At 39.3% G+C, this 23,957-nt stretch overlaps 1 protein-coding gene across 9 annotated transcripts in view; it reads left to right on the top strand.

The window, feature by feature from the left end:
- Nucleotides 1–23,957, top strand: part of DGKZ (diacylglycerol kinase zeta) — a 228,865-nt gene that overhangs the window by 174,015 nt on the left and 30,893 nt on the right. For all 9 annotated transcript variants that reach the window (XR_011559814.1, XM_070760425.1, XM_070760448.1 and 6 more), the window contains 13 exons: nt 1,846–1,941; nt 2,026–2,108; nt 5,097–5,157; nt 6,909–7,022; nt 10,609–10,749; nt 13,242–13,320; nt 14,663–14,718; nt 16,163–16,225; nt 16,841–16,914; nt 17,042–17,153; nt 17,744–17,943; nt 20,903–21,003; nt 21,928–22,007. Coding sequence is in view for 8 of the 9 variants with exons in the window: in XM_070760425.1 (XP_070616526.1) it covers nt 1,846–1,941; nt 2,026–2,108; nt 5,097–5,157; nt 6,909–7,022; nt 10,609–10,749; nt 13,242–13,320; nt 14,663–14,718; nt 16,163–16,225; nt 16,841–16,914; nt 17,042–17,153; nt 17,744–17,943; nt 20,903–21,003; nt 21,928–22,007 (1,260 nt within the window). In the remaining variant the exon portion in view is untranslated. The remainder of the gene's footprint in view (nt 1–1,845; nt 1,942–2,025; nt 2,109–5,096; nt 5,158–6,908; nt 7,023–10,608; nt 10,750–13,241; nt 13,321–14,662; nt 14,719–16,162; nt 16,226–16,840; nt 16,915–17,041; nt 17,154–17,743; nt 17,944–20,902; nt 21,004–21,927; nt 22,008–23,957) is intronic.

Below are 23,957 nucleotides of genomic sequence, written 5' to 3'. Positions count from 1 at the left end.
AGAAATGAGGGAGCAAGGGGGTCATGCGTGCGTGCACAGTGGCCAGGGTAGCATGGGGGTGTCACACATGCATGTGCAGGGGGACAGGATGTGTAGAGGCATTGTCTGTGGGCATGCGAATGGGTGCGATAGCATGTGCACGCACACACACTTTTGGCACCCAAATGTGCTACACCAAATGGGAAACATGCTCTTTTTAAATAGTGTTACATTCATTTTAATGTACAAAATTGCCTCTGGTATTCCTGGGCCATGATTTCCTTGTTGGGAAGTCCTCCAGGCAAGTGAGTAGCCTGATTGAAAAAAGAATGTCTCTTCCTCCTTTGTGCTCAGTGCAAAGAACTGCCTTCTGTCTCCGCCCAGCCAGACCATAATAACATATTTGCAGGCTAGTAACTTTTCCTAAAGATTAGGGAAAAATAGTCTATCAGGACTGAAGCAAATTGGATAATTCCATTTAGCTCAGTGGTGAATAGCGTGTGGTTCTCCAGATGTTGCTATACCATCATCCCCGTAGCCTGTATCAGTGGCCATGTTGAGATGATACTTCTGAAAGCCTGTTAGCACTCCTTGGTTATTATGCTAAATATTAAAAGACGAAATATATTTCTCTAAATTTTCAATAAAGCTGCACTACCTTGCTTCCTGGAGCCCGAGGAGAGCGAAAAATGTGGTGGTAAAAATAGTCATTCCTTATAAATATGCATTAAAATAACAAAGGATGCTGATTAATAGCGTCTTGATTCCAGAAAATACTAAAGGATATAAGGATTACTGATAGTTATTAATTACAAAAGCTAGATTCAGAACTTCAGAATACTGATTGCTGGAGAACAGGAGGGGTATCACTGCACTTATGTTTTGCTTATGGGTATTCCTACAATGTCTAATTGACTAATTTGGACATAGAAAGCTGAACTGGGTAAAACTGATTTTATCCAGCACAGCTTATTGTATTTCTTTAAATATTTGTAGCTTCACTCAGATATAAAATCTATTGGATGTTTCGCACCAGATAATCCAAAAGGAGATTGTTTATTGCTTAAAAAAAAACGAGACTTGAAACTCAAAAGTGGGCAAGGGAAAGAAAAGCTAACAACCATTTTTCTCATGAAATATAGATGCCTGGCTAGCTTTACAGTAGTTAGATCACCATCATTTCCATGATTTTTGTTCTTTTTTTATAGACCTTGACATAAAAGGAAAGAAAGATCTTCTTTTCTACAAAAATAAAACCCAATTATTGTTCATAATCCAGTCATTTTGTTCCATTTTTTTTGGTTGTCAAAAGTACAAGGAATTTACACTGTGTACATCATGTGCACAGTGTAAATCCCATGGGAAAAACCTGATTTATTCCTTTGTCATTCTATAATTCACAAAATTGAACGGGTCCAAAGACGGGCTACAAGAATGGTGGAAGGTCTTAAGCATAAAACGTATCAGGAAAGACTTAATGAACTCAATCTGTATAGTCTGGAGGACAGAAGGAAAAGGGGAGGAATGATGGAAACATTTAAATATGTTAAAGGGTTAAATAAGGTTCAGGAGGGAAGTGTTTTTAATAGGAAAGGGAACACAAGTACAAGGAGCACAATCTGAAGTTAGTTGGGGGAAAGATCAAAAGCAACATGAGAAAATATTATTTTACTGAAAGAGTAGTAGATCCTTGGAACAAACTTCCAGCAGACGTGGTTGGTAAATCCACAGTAACTGAATTTAAACATGCCTGGGATAAACATAGATCCATTGTAAGATAAAATACAGGAAATAGTATAAGGGCAGACTAGATGGACCATGAGGTCTTTTTCTGCCGTCAGTCTTCCATGTTTCCATCTTTTTTAGGAAGGAAGATGGAAACCCTTTGTCATCAAGCCCATTCCAGCACCTCTCATGAAGCCGCTGCTTGTGTTTGTGAACCCCAAGAGTGGTGGGAATCAGGTAAAATTATTTATCCGCATTGGAGAAATATTGCCACTGGCTCTCTATTACTTTTCTTCAGCATATCTTCTTCCATTCTTTTAGGGAACAAAGATGTTCCAATCTTTTATGTGGTATCTCAACCCTCGGCAAGTTTTTGACCTCAGCCAGGGAGGTCCCAAAGAAGCGTGAGTAACAATTAAGAGTGTGAACCTCACACAAGCACGTTTGTCATTTCCTACTGACACAAACAGACCTGAAATCATTGGGAAAAGGTTTTTTCATATTTGCTTTATAAAATAGGCAGAGCGGCACTTTAGAATTGGAAGAGTTAATGATCTTAAAGAGTATTTGAGGAGGTGACACTGTTGAATGTCTAAATGTAGATCTCAAGGCCATACAGCTGAGATCCCCATACAAGTTATTTTCATCTGTTTAAATTGAGATTTTTCAACCATTGTCATTCATGCTATCTCCTAACTACTGAATAATAAATAGGGAAATGCTGGCATAAAAGGGAGAAGAAGAAATATTCAATCCTGTGGAGTGAGTCAAGCTAGAGTTTCAATTCTCCCGCAACAAACAAGAATTGGGGCTGAATTTTCAGTTGTCCAGGTTTTCCATTCTAAAATATTGTAGGAATTAATTCGATATCTTGAAGACAGTTTGGGGATTTATAGGCTTAGTCCAGTTAATAAGGAGGAAAATCAGATCCCTGAAGTCCTTTTTCTTGGACCAAGCCAGTATTCCCTGCTATCAGCTAGCAGCCTGTGGGTTTGGCCATTGTGGAGGATTATCTGATCGTTGTCTTTCATGCCTGCCTTGCTGACTTTGACCTTTGTGTGCTGATTTTTCCCCGCTTTGAAACTAAACCAGAGCAAAGTGTGTTTCACTTTGTGAAAGAAGGACTGTGAATTGCCTCACAGCTGCAAGCTAAGTATCTCAGAACTGATAAGGGACTTGTACAAATTACCAGTTTGTTTGGAGACGAGTGCTAAAAAGAGTGTTTCGTTTATTTGAATTTTCGGTATAAAGAACATTGTTTTGAATTTTCAAACGTGTATGTGTCTGAAATTTGTATCTGTGAATTTTCGGGAGGATTCTACCAGAGAGCTCGACAGAACAGAAAATATCCAGAGATACTTTATCAGAAGAGCCCTCTACTCCACTCGCAACAGAATACCCTACGCAACTAGATTTACAATCCTAGGTTTAGAAACCGTAGGGCTACATCGTCTTAAACATGATCTAAGCATAGCCCATAAAATCATCTGCAACAACATCCTTCCTGACAACGACTACTTCAGCTTCAACCACAACAACACACGAGCAAACAATAGATACAAACTTAATGTAAACCGCTCTAAATTCGACTGCAGGAGATACGACTTTAGTAACCGAGTAGTTGATGCATGGAACTCACTACCAGTAGTATCATAACCTAACCCCCAAAACTTTACCCTTAGACTATATACTGTTGACCTCTCCCGATTTCTAAGAGTTCAGTAAGAGGCGTGCATAAGTGCACCAGTGTGCCTTCCGTCCCCTGTCCTAATGTCCTCTTTTTTACTAGTATCATGTATATGAATATTATTATATCTTTGTATACCACCATTATGTACTTGACAAAACAAACAAACAAACAAATCATGAGGACTCAGATTGTTGGGGGCAATATGCTGGCACTGTAAACCACTGCGAGAGGGCTGTAAGAGCACTGTGAAGCGGTATATAAGTCTAAGTGCTATTGCTACATGGAAAGGAGGATCAGATAAATGCTATATTTTCCTTTAGGTAAAGAGGAGGAGCTGCTTCTCTACATTAAGCAGAAAGCATAGAATTACTGCTCTCTGCTTTCTGCTCCAATGAGAACGACAGTCTGCAAAGGAACAGATAAAGAATAAATCATTCCTTACCATTGTTGCTGCCAAGAAATCTATTATGTACAGGAAGAGACAAGGAACAATTGCTTCCTGACATACCTTGCATGCACATGCTAGCGTGGAGAGAGGAGCATGATTAGGGTTTTTTTTTAAAAGGTAGACTTTTACCAGAGTTCCTAAAAACGAGAAGCAGCTATTGTATAAACTATATCTGACTTTTGCACTGGAGCTTCTCCCTTGACTACTGTAGATGGTGTTCTGAAGTGGGGTACTTAGCCCGGTATTGAAATAAGCTACAGTGATACCTCGTCTTACAAACCCCTCGTCATACAAACCTTTCGAGATACAAACCTGGGGTTTAAGATTTTTTTGCCTCTTCTTCTTCTTCACCTTAGAAACCCAAGCCGCCGCCGCTGGGATGCCCCGCCTCCGGACTTCTGTTGCTAGCGAAGCGCCCATTTTTGCGCTGCTGGGATTCCCCTGAGGCTCCCCTCCATGGGAAACACCACCTCTGGACTTCTGTGTTTTTGTGATGCTGCAATTTCGCTGAGGCTCCCCTTGCTGGAAACCCCACCTCCGGACTTCCGTTGCCAGCAAAGCACCCGTTTTTGCGCTTCTGGGATTCCACTGCAGCATCAAAAAAACACGGAAGTCCAGAGGTGGGGTTTCCCATGGAGGGGAGCCTCAGGAGAATCCCAGCAGCGCAAAAACTGGCACTTCGGCTGGCAAAAGGGGTGAGTTTGGGGCTTGCACGCATTAATCGCTTTTCCATTGATTCCTATGGGAAACATTGTTTCGTCTTACAAACTTTTCACCTTACAAACCTCGTCCCGGAACCAATTAAGTTCGTAAGACGAGGTATCACTGTACTTCAATACATTTTCTAGCCATGCCCCTTCCTGCTCCTTGGAAGAAGAAAAATCTTATTCCATTAAAGAAAACAGCCAGAGAGAGAACATACACAGTTCAAACCACAAACCTTTATTTACTCCCTGTCCCTCACTTTTCATTTCTTGGATATGCAGCTTCTTTCAGCTATGGAGACAAATAATAATAATTAATCATAATTTATTAGATTTGTATGCCGCCCCTCTCCGAAGACTCTGCTGAAGCTGACAAAGCTGAAGAATTATTCTAAAGATACATTTTTATTTTTATTTGAACTAAATATCGTTTCTAAAAAATAGCTTCTGGAAATGTGTATTTCTCCCTGATATTTTTTTGTGGGGGTGTGGGGGAGGAATGAGGTTCCATAGATAAGTATAAGTGACGTTCATTCTGGGTTTTGTGCAGGTTGGAGTTGTATCGTAAAGTGCACAACTTACGGATTCTGGCGTGTGGAGGAGATGGTACAGTAAGTGGCTTTGTCTCTTTTCCTGTGTGATCAGCTGTGATAAGGTAGATCTGCATCAGTAGCAGAACCTGGGTCAGTATCCAGATAGTTCTGTTGCATTGAGGTACATGTGACGAATTGTCCACCAAGTTACTTAATTCAGCCATATGCATTCAGGGCTACCTGTTCAAGGATACAGAGATATTTACATTTTACCTAAAGCGCTAATGCAGCAATATATTAGAGATGAACATTTGTATGAGCACTGTCTATATGAGTGGTTCATTTGTATTAATTATTGGCCTACTACCTTTTTACCTTTGGAGGATATAATATTTCAATATGCTGTGGCCCCTGCAGTCCTGTCTAAATTGTAGTCCTGTCTAAATTGTAAACCAACTGTTGTAACAAATATTGCTTTTAATTGATTTTGGTTAGTTGATGGGTTATTGGAATAAATAGCACAGCCCTTGAGAAAGTCGGCCATCTTTTGTAACTCTTCTTTTTATACTTATTGGGCTGGCTCCTGTGGGGGGGGGGAGCGAGAGAGGGAGATGGAGATAGAGATGGAGATATGGTTGTTTTTTCTGTCGAAATCACCCTATTATTCCCAAATGTGGAAGGAAGCAACTTTGCTTTGCTTTTGCCTCTGGCCCCACGCAGGGGCCATTTCCAAGGCAGATAAAAAATTTTATAGTCGACAAATTATGATTTACATTATATATCTCCGAGACCGCCTTCTGACGCACGAATCCCAGCGACCGATTAGGTCCCACAGAGTGGGCCTCCTCCGGGTCCCATCAACTAAACAATGTCGGTTGGCGGGCCCCAGGGGGAGAGCCTTCTCTGTGGCGGCACCGACTCTCTGGAACCAACTCCCCCCGGAGATCAGAACTGCCCCTACTCTTCCTGCCTTCCGTAAACTCCTCAAAACCCACCTTTGCCGTCAGGCATGGGGAAACTAAACATCTTCCCCTGGGCACGTTGAATTTATATATGGTATGCTTGTGTGTGTGTGTGTATGTTAGTATAGGGGTTTTTCTTAAATTTATAATATTTTAATTAATTGGATTATGTATTGGATTGTCTTTTCACTTGTTGTGAGCCGCCCCGAGTTTTCGGAGAGGGGCGGCATACAAATCCAAATAATAAATAAATAATAAATAAATAAATTTATTTTATTTATTATTTATTTATTGGATTTGTATGCCGCCCCTCTCCGTAGACTCGGGGCGGCTAACAACAGTAATAAAGACAGCATATAATAATCCAATATTAAAACAGTTAAAAACCCTTATTATAAAACCAAACATACATACAGACATACCATGCATAAAATTGTAAAGGCCTAGAGGGAAAGGGTATCTCAGTTCCCCCATGCCTGGCGGCAGAGGTGTGTTTTAAGAAACTTACGAAAGGCAAGGAGGGTGGGGGCAATTCTAATCTCTGGGGGGGAGTTGGTTCCAGAGGGCCGGGGCCGCCACAGAGAAGGCTCTTTCCCTAGGTCCCGCCAAGTGACATTGTTTAGTTGACGGGACCCGGAGAAGACACACTCTGTGGGACCTAACTGGTCGCTGGGATTCATGCAGTAGAAGGCGGTCCCTGAGATAATCTGGTCCGGTGCCATGATTTATGTCGACAGAAAAAAACAATCATATAACTCTTCCCTGGTAAAAGGGTGTGTGCAATAAACTGCTGAAGCAACTGAGGAAATATAAGAAACTGTAGCCAGAATTCTGTCTGAATATGTTGTGTCTTTCCTGTCTGAGTAGGTGGGATGGATCCTGTCAATTTTGGACCAGTTACGCCTAAACCCTCCACCTCCTGTGGCCATTGTTCCTTTGGGGACAGGAAATGACCTAGCAAGGACACTGAACTGGGGCGGGGTAAGAATTTGCCAGTTCATTACAAGTTTAGTATTTGGCTCTGTTCCAAGTCAGTACTGAATGATGGGGGGGGGGTTTTGGGGGGGGTATAAATATTTTATTGTTTTTCACACCTTACAGCTCTTCCAATTCACATACTTCAAACTAAAATACAATACAATATATCATCAAATGCCAAATTCTTAATCAAATAAATCAATTTTTTCTAACTATTTATCCAATTTATTCTGGTACATATTGTTCATCCAGTGCTACCTCCTTTCCAAATACTATCATCCGGATTTTAGATATTGTTCTTTGCCTTCATTTGTATTCAAAGTGCTATAGCTATCTAGATTTCTCTTGGCTATTTGCTGTTTTTCATAACTATGCCATCGGGCTTCAGTCCATTTCTTGTATTCTTACTTAACTCATTCCTGCTTTTTTTTTAAAAAAAACCCTCATTTTATCATAGCAAAATTTAACAAAAGAAATATCCAAATTTAGTTCTCTAACCCAGGAAGGAAAGGGAAAAAAAGAAACACCATTCATATCGTATCTTAACCTAATTATAACAATGTCAATATACATAGGATGAAGGGTTGCTGTTAGAAATTTAAAATATATTTCCTATTCACTTCATTTCTTTCATTATACCGGTATATCATTTCTACTTTAACAAATCAAAATCAATATAAATCATATTGTTCCATTATTTTTCACGAAAAGCATCTTCCATTAGAAAAACTCAATGCAGTAATATTCTTCCCTAATCTACATGTTTTCCACTGCCGTTCTTAGTGTGATAATCTTCCCTAATCTATAAATTCCACTGCCAATCCCAGTGTAATTATCTTCCCTAATCTATGTGTCACTGTCATATCAGTGCAATAATCTTCCCTATTCTAATTACTTCCACTGCTAATTGCAGTATATATTTTCCCTTTCTAAATATCTTCCACAATCAAACTCAGTATGATAATCTTCCCTAATCTATTCAACTTAACTTTCCCTTGCTTCATCTGTCTTTCACTATGATGCCTAACATAATCAATACTAATTATTATCTCATATTAATCCTCCTAATATTTATATCCCTCTTCCCTTTTCTTTTCCTCCCTCCTCCTATTTTATTTATCACTGTAAGTCAGGTAATCAGTTTATAATTCAATCAATCAGAAGAAAAAGAAAAAGAAAAAACTATCAAAAATAATAATCATCCAGAAATAATCATAACCATTTTCAATTATCTCGTCCATATTAACCACAATAATCATAACTGTTTCCAATTTTATCATTCATAAATCATTTAAATTTTCTCCCCTTGTGCAGTTCTTCCATTTTAACATTTTATATCTCTTGCTTCTATATTTATATACATGTATAAGATGTATATTTTTTCTTTTTTTTCTTTTTTTTAAAAATGTTTTACTGGTTTTTTATGACTGCACATCATACTTTTCAATAAAAAACTCCAGTAAAATTAAAATATTAAAAATTCCAATTCTCATTACCTTTTATAATTTATAACTTTGTGAGAAAAGATCAATCCTATTCTTCTTTATGGTGCTGTAGACTTTTAGTATCTTCTGGGTTTTCTTAAAAGTGTTTTTTTTCAAATTATATTATCCAATGTATTTTCAGTCAAATCAAACAGTCCAATCAGTTCAAATCAGTTCAATCAATTTAATCTTGAATATTTTCTTCCTTCCATGCCATAGCTGATCCTCCTTCTCATAGCTAGTCAGTGTGAAAGCCAAATAGATGTGTAAAAATCAAACAGATAAAGTACAGTACAGTGGTACCTCGAGATACGAGTTTAATTCGTTCCGGACCTGGGCTCTTAAGTCGAGCAGCTCTTATCTCGAACGACTTTTCCCCATAGGAATTAATGTAAATAATTTTAATTGGTTCCAGCCCTCAAAAAACTCACAAAGTTAGTCTAAATTATGCAGAAAGACATGTTTTTAATGAAGAAATGTACATGTACATATAAATGAATAATGAAGTTTCTTTCACTTAACTTGTAAACTTTCTTAAACTTTTAAATTTACATATGTTCAACTTCTCTGCCACCCAATCCTGTAGGACAGAGGTCCCCAACCCTTTTTGCACCAGGGACCGGCTTTAAGCGATCAAGAGAGGAATGGGTGAATGAATGGACGGAGGGTGGGAAGGAAGGAAGGAAAGAGGGAAGGGACAGGAACAGAGGAAGGAAGCAAGGAAACTTATGAAAGGGGAGAGTAAGAGAGGAATGAGTGAAGGGAGGGAGGGAAGAAGGTGGGAAGGAGAAAGAAAAGAAGAAATAGAGGAAGGGAAGGTAAAAGAGAGAAAGAAAAAGAGCAAGAAAGAAAGAAAGAAAGGGGGAAGGGACAGGAACAGAGGAAGGAAGCAAGGAAACTTATGAAAGGGGAGAGTAAGAGAGGAATGAGTGAAGGGAGGGAGGGAGGGAAGAAGGTGGGAAGGAGAAAGAAAAGAAGAAATAGAGGAAGGGAAGGTAAAAGAGAGAAAGAAAAAGAGCAAGAAAGAAAGCTGCAAGCACCACCCCCCCCGAGCCCCCCAGGCCGGCTGCAACCTTTTAAAACACGCGCGCCGCTTCGCAGCTGTCTCCTGAAGCCGAACGCGGAAGTTAGCGTTTGGCTTCAGGAGACAGCTCCTTGGCGCTTGTATCTCGAATTTGGGCTTGTAAGTAGAACAAAAATATCTCTCCCCTCCCAGCTCTTATCTCGAGTTGCTCTTAAGTAGAGCAGCTCTTATGTCGGGGTTCCACTGTATATTTATAAACTGCAATGTCAAAGTCTCAAATAACAAACTGCTATATTTCCTCCAACCACACGATGGCGATAGATGACATATTTTCCAGCTCTTCCGGTTTTAATATCCTCTTCCGGTAATTTTACATTCCTCTTTGTTTATAAAGAAGAAAGAAAAATATAGCTTCCAAAACAGAAATTTAAGGTTCCCTATTCAAAGGGGCAAGTTTAAAAAAACCAATTAGGTAACTTAAAAGTCCAATCATGGGCAATTTGCTACTTTCTGAAGCTTTCGCTGAATGCCGCCTTGCACAGATAGCTGCTTTCTACATTCTCCGGCTATTTTAGCTCCGTCCACAAACCAATCTAAAAACAAAAGTCCAAAATCCCTTTCAGGCACTCTCAGCTCACCACCAACGACTGGATATCCTTTCCTTTCTCTGTAAGTACTCCTCCTCCACCTCTATCCAGTTGTCACCATTCGGCTTTCATCTTGGCATCGCGTTGTTTCTGCGGCTGTGTTGGCTCAGGCATAGCTGCCTGGCTGGCTTCACCACAACCGATGCAAGACCAAGCCAGTTCACCTGGTGGGGCATGCCGGCCCCTACCAGGCCTCTGGCAGTGTCCCGTGCATCAGCTTCCCTGCAGGAAGGATCCGGTCTGGTCCAAAAGGACCAGAATACCCGGGCAGTGGGAATTTGGAGTCATTCCTAAGGAGAGGAAAGACTCCTGCTGCTGCGGTCATCAGACCCCGCCCCTCTTCTCAGCACTGAACGATGTTAAGTAACTTGAAGGGAAGTTATTTGTTTCCATTACCTTGTCTCAGTTCTCACAGAAAACATGTCAACCCACAGGGATATACTGATGAACCATTGTCAAAAATCCTGTCTCATGTAGAAGAGGGGGAAATTGTGCAACTTGATCGCTGGAATCTACAGGTAGAACCCAAACCTGACGGAAATCCAGAAGAGAAGGATGAAACAGCCACAGATAAGGTGAGCCCAGAGCTATCATCACTAAGTTAATAGTAATGTCATATCCAGATAGATCAGCTGTTACGTCTCACACCTGACATGTTGTACTTTATAATTTATTCCATAATGGTCAAGTATAATTAAATGAGTTAAATATAATGAGAACTATTCTGTGACATCACAGAAAATATACCTTGCTTGTTCCCTAATTTTAACAAACTGTGTAAGCGAAACAACAGGAAGAAGTAAATTTTTAAAATGAAGATGGAAAAGAATGAATGGGAAAAGGATCAGTAAGTAAAATCTAAATCCAATAAAATAGATAATATTCTCTAGAATCTAACTTTGTATTTCTAATGTGCAGTGATTACACTTCAGCATAGAGTTGCTTACTGTCATAATTCATCATAAGTCCAACAGAATAGAATTTTCAGTTCTCTATTCAGCTGTAGGAAGGCTAACTGTCATTTCCTAGTTGTAAGTCAAAATGATAACACTTTTGTATAAATTTTATTTGGAACTGCTTTTTTATTTATTCATTTATTTATCAAATTTGTTTGCCGCCCATTTCACCCTAGGCGGCTTACTGGTGATACCCAAATTTTCTTATGTGATACTGTGTCAGGTAATAGTATATCTCCAACTGAATAGGTGCTATAAACACAAATAGAGCAGATAAGGGATAATAAATTGAAACCAGCTGTCAGAAAAAGTATAGAAATTCATTACGATGCAATCTGGTGAGCTCCTGGAACCAAATGTCTCCGGTTTTCAAGGATGGGATAACAGATCGTAGCACCTTTTAATCAAAAAGAGAATAATGTTGTCCCTCACTCTCCCTGACTAAATTGAAAAGGCAGCATACTAGGAATGCTTTTGTTGAAATAAAACTCTCCATGCGTCATAGAGCCTTAATGGAATAGATTTCCAGATTTCACAGTCAGTAGCTGTTCTTGCATCCAAGTACAGTAGTACCTCTAGATACGAGCTGCTCCACATGCGAGTATTCCAAGCTATAAGCCACGATGGGAGCGAAATTTCTTCTCGACACCCGAGTTCAAATTCGGGATAGGAGCTGAGCTTCCACTAGGTGGCGCAAAAATCCTTGCTTCTGGTTATCTCGGAGGGGAAAAACAAAGTCTAAAGCCATTTGTTCCAGATACGAGTTGTTTGACATACGAGCTCCGTTCTGGAACGAATTAAACTCATATCTAGAGATACTACTGTATACAAAAGGACAACTTTCCTTCTGTTCCTAAACTGAGGGTTGTTTATTGTTGTTGTTGTTGTTGTTTTATTTATTTATTATGTCAATATCGTATTAGATGATACATATAAGTATATACATAATTTGAATACATGAAATGAATAAAAGGAAAAGGGAATATTAGGATGGGGACGTTAGGCACATAGATGCACTTATACATGCTCCTTACAGACTTCGTAGGAATGGGGTGAGGTCAATAGTAGACAGTTTAAGGTTAAAATTTTGGGTGTTTGGGGATGAAACCACAGAGTTGGGTATTGTATTCCAAGCATTGACCACTCTATTGCTGTAGTCATATATAGGTGCAGGAAGCAAAATTGCGCTCGATCCCGCACTCGCGCGCCAGAACTGCGGAGCTGCACGCTATTAGCTGTACCAGCAAGAGCCCACCACTGATCCTAAATGTGAAAAATGCTCATGTCTCTTTTAATACCATTGTAACTTCGGATGGCCATTAAATGAACTGTTGTAAGTCGAGGACTATATGGTATTCTGATAGAGAAGTTTCTGCATTCAGAATTTCATTTTCATGCAATAAATATGAAAAGAGACTTTAATAGATGAACGAGGTCAAGGTTCTAAACTGCTTTCTTTTATTCCATACATATAGAATAGAATAGAATAGAATAGAATAGAATAGAATTTTATTGGCCAAGTGTGATTGGACACACAAGGAATTTGTCTTGGTGCATATGCTCTCAGCGTCCATAAAATAAGATATACATTTGTCAAGAATCATGTGGTACAACACTTAATGATTGTCATAGGGGTCAAATAAGCAATGAAGAAGCAATATTAATAAAAATCTTAGGATATAAGCAACCAACTAAATATACCAACTAAAAAACATCTTCTTAATAATAATAACAATAACAGAGTTGGAAGGGACCTTGGAGGTCTTCTAGTCCAACCCTCTGATTAGGCAGGAAACCTACACCATTTCAAACAAATGGTTATCCAACATCTTTAAAACCTCCAGTGTTGGGTCACCCACATCTTCTGGGGACACATTGTTCTACTCATTAATTGTTCTGTCAGGAAATTTTCTTAGTTCCAGATTGCTTCTCTCCTTGTTTAGTTTCCATCCATTGCTTCTTGTTCTGCCCTCAGGTGCTTTGGAAAATAGTTTGACTCCCTCTTTTTTGTGGCAACCCCTGAGATATCGGAACACTGCTATCAATCATGTCTCCCCTGACCTCATTCTGTCTTTCAGTCTTGGATTAAGTGTTCTGTTTGTCTATTTCAGCTCCCTCTTGATGTCTTCAACAATTACTTTAGCCTTGGTTTTGATGCTCGAGTGACACTGGAATTCCACGAATCTCGAGGTAAATGTCAATGTGTCTAATACCGTCAAAGCTTTGCAGATTATGTTAGGGCTGGGTTGATTGCATGAGAAATGCTTTCAATTTTGACCATGGAGGAGCTAAAATCAGAAAGGTTGTCATTTAATGTATAAATCATGGGGGAGAGAAAAGAAAGTGATTAAGAATTGGAAGCCGGGGGGGTCAGAAAAATAATTAATGCCTTTCCACGAGTACAGTAGAGTAGAATTTTATTGGCCATGTGTGATTGGACACACAAGGAATTTGTCTTGGTGCATATGCTCTAAGTGTACATAAAAGAAAAGATAAATTCATCAAGAATCATAAGGTACAACACTTAATGAAGTCTGGATACATGTTTATGTTTATGTTTATTAGATTTGTATGCCGCCCCTCTCCGCATACTCGGGGCGGCTCACAACACAATAAAAACAGTTTATAACAAATCTAATAATTTACAATTTAAGATATTTTTAAAAACCCATTATTAAGCAGACATACATGCAAGCATACCATACATAAATTGTATAGGCCCAGGGGAGATACTTCAGTTCCCCCATGCCTGACGACAAAGGTGGGTTTTAAGGAGTTTACGAAAGGCAAGGAGGGTAGGGGCAATTCTAATCTCTGGGGGGAGCTGGTTCCAGAGAGTCGGGGCCGCCACAGAGAAGGCTCTTCCCCTGGGGCCCACCAACCGACATTGTTTAGTTGACGGGACCTGGAGAAGGCCCACTCTGTGGGACCTAATCGGTCAGTGGGATTCGTGCGGCAGGAGGCGGTCTCGGAGATATTCTGGCCCAATGCCATGAAGGGCTTTAAAGGTCATAACCAACACCTTGAATTGTGACCGAAAATTGATCGGCAACCAATGCAGACTGCGGAGTGTTGGAGTAACATGGGCATACCTGGGGAAGCCCATGACTGCTCTCGCAGCTGCATTCTGCACGATCCGGAGTTTCCAAACACTCTTCAAAGGTAGCCCCATGTAGAGAGCATTAGGAACCAGTCAATATAAATCGTAAGGATTCAAGGCACAAAGTCATTTGTGGGAGTAAATAGGTGATGGGAACGATGAGAAGATTAATAGTAGTGCAGACTTAGGGAATAGTTTTGACGGTGTTGAAGGAATTAATTGTTTAGCAGAGTGATGGCGTTTGGGAAAAACTGTTCTTGTATCTAGTTCTGATGTGTAGTGCTCTATTGCGTTATTTTGAGAGTAAGAGTTGAAGCAGTTTCTGTCCAGGATGTGAGTAAAGATACATATTGTTTGTAATGCTAGTGGGAGGGACTCAGCTTCCTGAGAACCAGTGACTCATAATAACAGATAACTAATTTCTTTTTCCAGAGGCCAATCCAGAGAAATTTAACAGTCGGTTTCGGAATAAAATGTTCTATGCTGGGGTGAGTTCATCAGGATGCCTGCCCCAGTCTGCTTTTCTCTTGATATGTATGCCCCCCCCCAAAAAAAATAATTACTATTAATAGCAACTTTTCCCAAGTTGGCATCTTCCAGATGTGTTAGAATTTCATTTCCCTAGAACAGTGGTCCCCAAACTGCGGCCTACTGAGGCCATTGATCCGGCCAACGGGTGAGTGACACAACACAGGGTTCCATCTAATTTTCTATGAATAAAATGTGATATTTTGTTAGTAACTAATATCAATCAGCAAAAAAGTTGCATAAGTTTTTTTTCCTAATTTTGTCATCCAGTTACATTCATTTTCTTTTAATTAAATTCCCTCCTTAATGTTCCTTCAAAAAGTACACCAATTATAATTCTAACTTATTAACCATTATGTCAAAGTGCTTCCTTCTTTCTTTATACATTTTTCTATAAGCCAAAAAAACCTACAATCAGATGTTAACAAAAGAAAATTAAAAACAAAACATAAACATATATGGATTTCAGATTTCTTCCCTCCCTCTAAATAGTACATTCCCATTTTGTTTTTTACTTTAAAATAAGGTATGTGCAGTGTGCATAGGATTTTTTTTATAGTCCGGCCCTCCAACAGTCTGAGGGACAGTGAACTGGCCCCCTGTGTAAAAAGTTTGGGGACCCCTGCCCTAGAAATACCAGGAGTCTCACTCTTCATACATATGGAGGCATTCTGATTTGGGAAAAGTTATTATTGGTTTCCTTTGGAATGTATGTAGGAAAAAATATTCTTTCATCGGTATTGGCACAAATTGATTGACATTACCAGAATTTGAGAATAAGAGAGATAATTCAGCTTGAGTATGTGAGAAAGTAGTTTCCCTGCTTGGTCTGGAAAAGAACTTTGAATAACTCGGTTGCAATTAGTCTTGAGTCAAAGTTTTGCATGAAGTCTTTTTTAATGTAAAATAGGAGGTAAAGATTGCCAGCATCATGAAAGAAGAATATTCAGAAATGTTCAAGTGCAATTAACTTACAGGAGAAAGTGGTTTACAGCTTTTCCCTTTCTAAATACAGTTTTGCTATCTCCAGTAAGGTGACAAGAATTTTTTTATACCTTGAGAGGGAATATGAAAGTGGGAGACATTCTGCAACAGCTCAGCACTAAATTCAACCAGGGAATGAGGATAGTGGGAACGGGAGTTGATTTATGCCCTTAGAAATTTTCCCAAATCATGTATAATAGAGACTAGGTACCACCTGTGAAGTAGGGATCAGAATGAAAGATGGTAGTGTTGGATAATTGAATGTGCAACATTTCTACTTAAACAGATATCCTACCCTGCCATTTTCACTGAGATTTAAAATGAGGTAATTTGCTGAAATTTGCCCTCTCAAACTTCCCTTTCTGTTCAGAACCAGGCAGGCAACTCTGTGAATTGTTTCAATGTTTCTTCTATTTGTAGACAGCATTCTCCGATTTTCTCATGGGGAGCTCTAAAGACTTAGCAAAACACATCAAAGTGGTGGTGAGTATATTGCGATACGGATGGGTTCTTTCAGTTTATTAGAGAAACAAAGTTATTGGCTGGAATAATAAGTGTGGTCTGATGATGAAGTTGGTTACTATGGAAAATATTGGGAGCATAAATTATTCCCAGGCCAAGTCTCAGGCAAGAAAAATTTGGCTGTCCCATAGAGTGGATAGGAATGTTGCTTGGCAGGGCCCAGGGGAAAAGCCTTCTCTGTGGCGGCCCCGGCCTTCTGGAATCAACTCCCCCCAGAGATTAGAATTGCCCCCACCCTCCTTGCCTTTCGTAAGCTCCTTAAAACCCACCTCTGCCATCAGGCAGGGGGGAATTGAGATATTCTTTCCCCATAGGCCTTTACAATTTATGCATGGTATGTTTGTTTGTATGGATGTTTAGTTTTATAATAAGGGTTTTTTAGTTCTTTTTAGTAATGGATTTACATGATGTTTTTTATTACTGTTGTTAGCCGCCCCGAGTCTACGGAGAGGGGCGGCATACAAATCCAATAAATAAATAAATTTGGCTTGTTGCTTCTTATCTTTGATACTAACTGCGTATTCTCTTTTTTAAAAACAAACACCACAACAACAACAACAACAACAACAACAACAGTGTGATGGAACAGATCTGACTCCCAAGATCCAAGATCTTAAGCCTCAATGCCTCGTCTTCCTAAACATTCCAAGGTGGGCTGTTACATTCACTGGCAAAAAAAATAAGTCGTTGCTTTTATGCTGCATTCCCAATATTCTAAGCCCCTCCCTGTGTTTTCAGCGGTAGCCAATTATTTTTCTCCCTTCCTTCTATGCATAGGTACTGTGCAGGCACTATGCCTTGGGGCAACCCTGGAGAGCATCATGACTTTGAACCCCAGCGCCATGATGACGGCTGCCTTGAAGTCATTGGTTTCACCATGACCTCACTGGTGAGTAAGCCCAGACATTCTGACTTTTCACTCCAGTCTGCCTAAATAGCCATATTGCATTCATTAATTTTTGTACTCTTTGGAAAATCAAAGCATTACTGACAAGCATAATAGAAATTTATTGTATGACAGTCGCCCAGAAAGTAATGCACTACATTTTTTTTCTTCAACAATTATTTATTGAACACAATGAAAGTTACACACCGAAAAGAATGATGTTTCTTCTACACTCCCTATTTTTCCACATAATCTCCATCCTGTTCTATGGCCTTCCTCCAGCAAGACACAAGGGTGTAGTATGCCCTATCGGTACCACTCCTTGTTATGGTCAGGAAGATTAAGATTTATTAGATTTGTATGTCGCCCCTCTCCGAAGACTCGGGGCGGCTCACAACAACAACAATACAATACATAGAATACAAATCCAATAGAGTTAAAAAACGAGATTTAAAACTCATAGATGCTGGCTGGAGAATTCTAGGAGTTGAAGTCCACAAGTCTTAAAGCTGCCAAGTTTGAAGACCTCTGTATTAGAGTGATGTACTATATATATATAATCTATTTACTTCAACTTCTCCTTTGTTTTCTAGGCAGCACTGCAAGTGGGTGGCCATGGAGAGCGGCTGCACCAATGCCGGGAGGTAGTACTTACTACAACCAAAGCAATCCCCATGCAGGTGGATGGGGAACCTTGTAAACTGGGAGCTTCCTGCATACGCATTTCGTTGCGCAACCAAGCAAACATGGTGCAGAAGACCAAGAGGAGAAACTCCATGCCTCTATTGAATGAGTATGTACCATAGGGAGGATCTCCAAAGCTTTGGTACAAGCGAAAAAGGAGGCCTCGCCAATTCACAGTATTCAGCTTTGCTTCAGTTTCTGTTGGAGTTCGATCATATCCCAAACTCTAAGGCCCAATGTCAGGGAATGTTCTAAGGCAGTGGTAGCGAACCTTTTTTCCCTCGGGTGCTGAAAGAGCATGGGCATGTGCTGTTGTGCATGTGCGAGTGTCCACAGCCATAATTCAATACCTGGGGAGGGCGAAAACAACTTCCCCCGCCCCCTTGAAGCCCTCTGAAGGCCCGAAAATGCCTGTTTCCCAATTTCTGGTGGGCCCAGTAGGCTCATGTTTCGCCCTCCCCAGGCTCCAAAGGCTTCCCTGGAGCCAGGGGATGGTAAAATGTCCTCCCCTTCCTCTGGAGTCTCTCTGAAAGCCAAAAAACTGCCTCCCAGAGCCTCTGTGCAAGCCAAAAATCAGCTGGCCGGCACACCCATGCACATTGGAGCTGAGCTAAGGCAACAGCTCGCGTGCCAGCAGATATGGCTCTGTGTGCCACCTGTGACACAGGTTCACCATCATTGTTCTAAGGCTATACGACAGTTTTATAGCGCTCTGGAATTTTAGCCAATTACTTTAAATTTAATTTTGAGTATTCATTACTTTATTTTAAATAGGTTCTTTTGGCAAGTTGGAAAACATTATTAGGTGAAGGCTGTAGTATTATAAAATGAAAGAAAATTATATTCTCTGCCTGTAATGTAAAAGGTTCAGTAACTATTCCATTCTTAACCCATTAAATCCAAAACAAATTATAGGCAAACACAATGTTCTTCTTCTCAGATGCCTCTATTTGGAAGATTCAAAGTTGTTCCAGATTCCTAGTAATCAAATAAATATTGAGGAAGGGATGTTATATGTTACAAATAGGTTTCTTTTCTTTTTTTAAAAATAAATTTTATTTACATATATAAATATACAATGACAATACAAGAACAATACAAACACATAAAATTAAAAATAAAAACATACAAACGTAATAGGAAGTGGGCGAGTGCGCAACAGGTCTGTATGATGATATAAATCAGTGTTTCCCAACCTTGGCAACTTGAAGATATCTGGACTTCAAGTTGCCAAGGTTGGGAAACACTGATATAAACTATATCCACCTTCTTCTCACCTCTATATACACCTCTATTTGGAAGATTGAAAGTTGTTTCACATTCCTAGTAATCAAATCAAATAAATATTGAGGAAGGGATGTTCTATGTTACAAATAGGTTTCTGGTGCCCTGCTATCAGAAAATTTTGGAGAATGGATAGTAATATTACTAATTTACTGACATTGATAATTACATATTTTGGGGGATGTTAGGACAGGGGTCCCAAATACCCAGTCCGTGGACCAGCACCAGACTACGCCATGCCTGAAACTTGGTCATACGAACAAGCAAAGCCCCATCCGCTGGATTTAGGCAGCACATGAAACCCCATTCCAGAGGTCTTCATAAAAACCTCTCCACAGAACTAGTCCCTAGTGCCCAAAAGGCCCTCTATATTAGCAGCAGCTTTTGGGGGATGGATGAACTATTATTATTATTATTATTACTATTACTATTATTATTATTAATTGGATTTGTATGCTGCCCCTCTCCGTAGACTTGGGGCGGCTAACAACAGTAATAAAAACAGCATATAACAATCAAATATTAAAACAGTTAAAAACCCTTATTATAAAACCAAACATACATACAGACATACCATGCATAAAATTGTAAAGGCCTAGGGGGAAAGAGTATCTCAGTTCCCCCATGCCTGGTGGCAGACGTGGGTTTTAAGAAGCTTACGAAAGGCAAGGAGGGTGGGGGCAATTCTAATCTCTGGGGGGAGTTGGTTCCAGAGGGCCGGGGCCGCCACAGAGAAGGCTCTTCCCCTGGGTCCCGACAAGCAACATTGTTTAGTTGACGGGACCCGGAGAAGACCCACTCTGTGGGACCTAACTGGTCGCTGGGATTCATGCAGTAGAAGGCGGTCCCTGAGATAATCTGGTCCGGTGCCATGAAGGGCTTTATAGGTCATAATCAACACTTTGAATTGTGACCGGAAACTGATTGGCAACCAATGCAGACTGCGGAATGTTGGTGTAACATGGGCTATGCAATATGATACCTTCAAAAGTGTACTTCCTATTATCTGGGGGTCAAATATATATGTAGCTTGCATTCCCCTGCTCCTCATTTGAAATGGCAGTAATAGATTGTCAATATTACTCTTCCTACTTAGCCTTGTCCCAGTAGAAACAAATGTACACAGCTCTGCTGCCTTTCTGCAGTAGATAGGCAATAGAGCTTTTCTTGTCCAGGTGAGTTTTTCTTCACTAGCTATCAAGCATTTTTCTTGGGATGGATACATGCAGCTGTTGAGCATGTTTATTCACAACTAAGAGACCTCGTAACACATTGAGGTTGTTGCTATTGTTAGAAAATATTGCCTGTCACCTTCTCAATCAGTAACATCTCCTCCCCATCCTTTTTTGTGTGTGCACACAATAGTATTATCCTCAGTCATTTTTTAAAACATATACAGTGTTCCCTCGATTTTCGCGGGTTAGAACTTTGCGAAAAGTCTATACCACGGTTTTTCAAAAATATTAATTAAAAAATACTTTGCAGTTTTTTCCCCCTATACCATGGTTTTTCCCACCCGATGACGTCATATGTCATCACCAAACTTTCGTCCACCTTTAATAAATATTTTTTTAATAAACTTTAATAAAGAAACATGGTAATGATCTAAATGGTTGCTAATGGAATGGAAAATTGCAATTTAGGGGTTTAAAGTGTTAAGAGATAGCCAAAAATAGTGTATTTACGTCCGCATCTCTACTTCGCGGAAATTCAACTTTCGCGGGCGGTCTTGGAACACATCCCCCACGAAAATCGAGGGAACACTGTATTCTTCTTTTTTTCAGTCAACAACCAGTTCCAGAACGGTTACGAATTCGTGTAAGCCGAATTGGCATGCATGACTACGAGGCACTTCATTACGACAAGGAGAAACTCAAAGAAGCTTGTAAGTAATTGGGGGATTTGTTTAATAGAAAGGCCAAGAACCCTACAGGAACATCTGGGATTTTTCAGCTGGTTTATTTATTATTGTACCCAATTTCTCTCAATATCTGGCAAGTGACTACTGTTAAAATAATACCTCTTTTGGCCTTTGAGATACGTTGTAATACTGAATAAGATAAATATTATAAAGGCCTTGCATCAGAATGTGAGAAATGGCACACTTTTAGAAAAAAAGTGTTTAGTTCACAATGTAAATCCCTAAAAAAAATTCCCACATAGAGAAGATTTTTTTCCCCTCAGAAGTGCTGCTAATGAGCTAGCAATTTCTCAGGGGTTCATAAACCAAAATAAAATACTTGACATTTATTTATTTATTTATCTATCTATCTATCTATCTATCTATCTATTTATTTATTTATTGGATTTGTATGCCGCCCCTCTCCGCAGACTCGGGGCGGCTAACAACAGCAGTAAAACAGTACAACAAAATCCAATACTAAAAAACAGTTAAAAACCCATTATATAAAAACCAGTCATACATACAAACATACCATGCATAAAATTGTAAAGGCCTAGGGGGAAAGTGTATCTTAGTTCCCCCATTCCTGGCGGCAGAGGTGGGTTTTAAGCAGCTTACGAAAGGCAAGGAGGGTGGGGGCAATTCTAATCTCTGGGGGGAGTTGGTTCCAGAGGGTTGGGGCCGCCACAGAGAAGGCTCTTCCTCTGGGTCCTGCCAAGCGACATTGTTTGGTTGACAGGACCCGAAGAAGACCCACTCTGTGGGACCTAACTGGTCGCTGGGATTCGTGCAGCAGAAGGCGATCCCTGAGGTAATCAGGTCTGGTGCCATGAAGGGCATACCAAGCAATCATAACAAATGTAGTTACCTGGCAAAAGTAATTGCATTTTTAAATTTTTTTTACAGCTGTGCCTTTAGGAATTATTGTGGTTCCAGGAGACAGTGATTTGGAATTATGCCGGACCCACATTGAAAGGCTTCAAGAGGTGAGTTGCCAGAAAATGTATTGTAAAGGAAAAGTGCAGTTTTGCTGCATTTATGACTCGTCGGACAGCATACCTCAGTCATATCCTTGCTTTAGTAGTCATCTGTATTTCTATAATAATAATGATTTTCTGGTTTCGAAGTTAAAAGCAAAAAAATACATAAAAAGATATTCTTGTTGCCAGTTCACTGCACATACAGAAAAAAGGAAGCGCCTTATTTTTGTTTAAATTCAGTATTCTTCCTCACATGCTCTGGCAAAGAATTCAAGCTGAGCTGAAAAAATACCATTTGCATAAAGGAAATATGTGGACAAAACAAGGACTAACAAATCCAGATGTGGTCACTGATTTCTGGGAGAAGCATGGCAAACTGAAAATACCTTTGGGAACCATTGAAATGCTTCAAGAGAGGATATTAGACCAGTTTTTCAGAACCTCCCCAGACAAGGAGTCGTTTGGGAGTTGGCGGCATATATTTAATAAATAAATAATAAGGAGAAGACAAGATATTGCTTGCATGTGTTCTAGATGGCAGCTCCTTTCAAGGAGACCACAGAACAGCGATTTTTTAAAAAAATTAAAGGGAAAATACAAATGGCAACCAATAGAAAGACCTGGAAAATGTTTTCTTACTGGATCTACAAAAGAAGTTTGTTAAATCCTTGAAGAAGTTTGTGCAATGGAGTAAAGAAGAGAAATAGAATCCTTTGAATGAATTCAAGAATAAGACTGTTAGAATGAAATGGAGGAGTATAAACTTGGTTTATTCATTCAAAGTTAAAATAAGACCTTTATTTGCAAAGTTATGACAACCCTTTACAGACTTTTTGCTGTCACCAAAAATTGAAAAGTTGATATTCATAGGCATTTGCTTATAAGCAAGGGATGACATAAAAAGACAAGTACCTGTAACCTTATTGGGGGTTGTGTATATTGTAGCAAACGTTGGAAGTCACTTTTTTGTATTTTCCTTTTCCTTTCCTTGTATTTTTCATTCTTTGTTATTATTATTTTCTTCCTTTAAACTTTGTATTAGTTTAATAAGAATTATATGTAAATGAATTATATGTAAAAGAAAAGGAAAAAATCCAGTTAGGGTATGCAGCATAATAATTTAATCCATGTGAATTACTCAAAGAACGTAATTGATAGGAGATACGTAAATATCCAAAATCAATAAAGAGATAATCTAGATTATAATCCTGTTATAATCCATAGAGCTAACTGCTCAAGAGGATATATACTGTATAGGAGAAAATAAGTACATATTTATTCTTGTATCATTTAATATCCTCAAATAAATATTCCAAATGAAGTTTTAATGCTACTTGATTTGCAAGACAGGAACAAATGCTTTCCACAATGAGTAAATTCTCAAATCTAGAGAAAAATTCAATTGGAAGAGATTTCTGAATGTTAATTTGTCTTCTTTATTCTGCCCTAATCTAAAAAACCCATCATAGATCTGACTTTATGTCTTAAAGAAGCTTGAATTTAAAATCAAAATATTTTTACAAGCAATATTCCAACTTCCTTTTCACCAGAATCATCCTGATGTTTTCTTCCTTTTGTTTACAGTTTGAATGTATGGTAGTGCCTCCCTTTTTCTTACATTCTGGATTCACTCTTTGTCTAATACTTGAGTATCAACTAGTTCAGAGGTCTTCAAACTTTGCAACTTTTAAGACCTGTGGATTCAATTCCCAGAATTCTCCACCCAGCTATGCTGATTTGTCAAAAGTCTTAAAGTTGCCAAGTTTGGGGACCCCTGAACTTGGTAACAAAGAACGCAGATGTTTAGGCTTAAAAGAATCCTGAAACTTTACATCTCTCAGTTTCTTCAGGTAGTTGGGACTATTATAGAAAGGAAGAGTTACAAAACTGGTTCGTAAGTCTTTAATTTAGTGGCAACATATAATAGAAGCTAAGAATTACTGATCCCTTCAGAGA

This window comes from Erythrolamprus reginae, chromosome 1 (genome assembly GCF_031021105.1).
Source record: "Erythrolamprus reginae isolate rEryReg1 chromosome 1, rEryReg1.hap1, whole genome shotgun sequence".
Classification (NCBI taxonomy): domain Eukaryota; kingdom Metazoa; phylum Chordata; class Lepidosauria; order Squamata; family Dipsadidae; genus Erythrolamprus; species Erythrolamprus reginae.
Note: the sequence above shows the minus strand (reverse complement) of the source record. Positions and strands in the feature narration are given on the sequence as shown.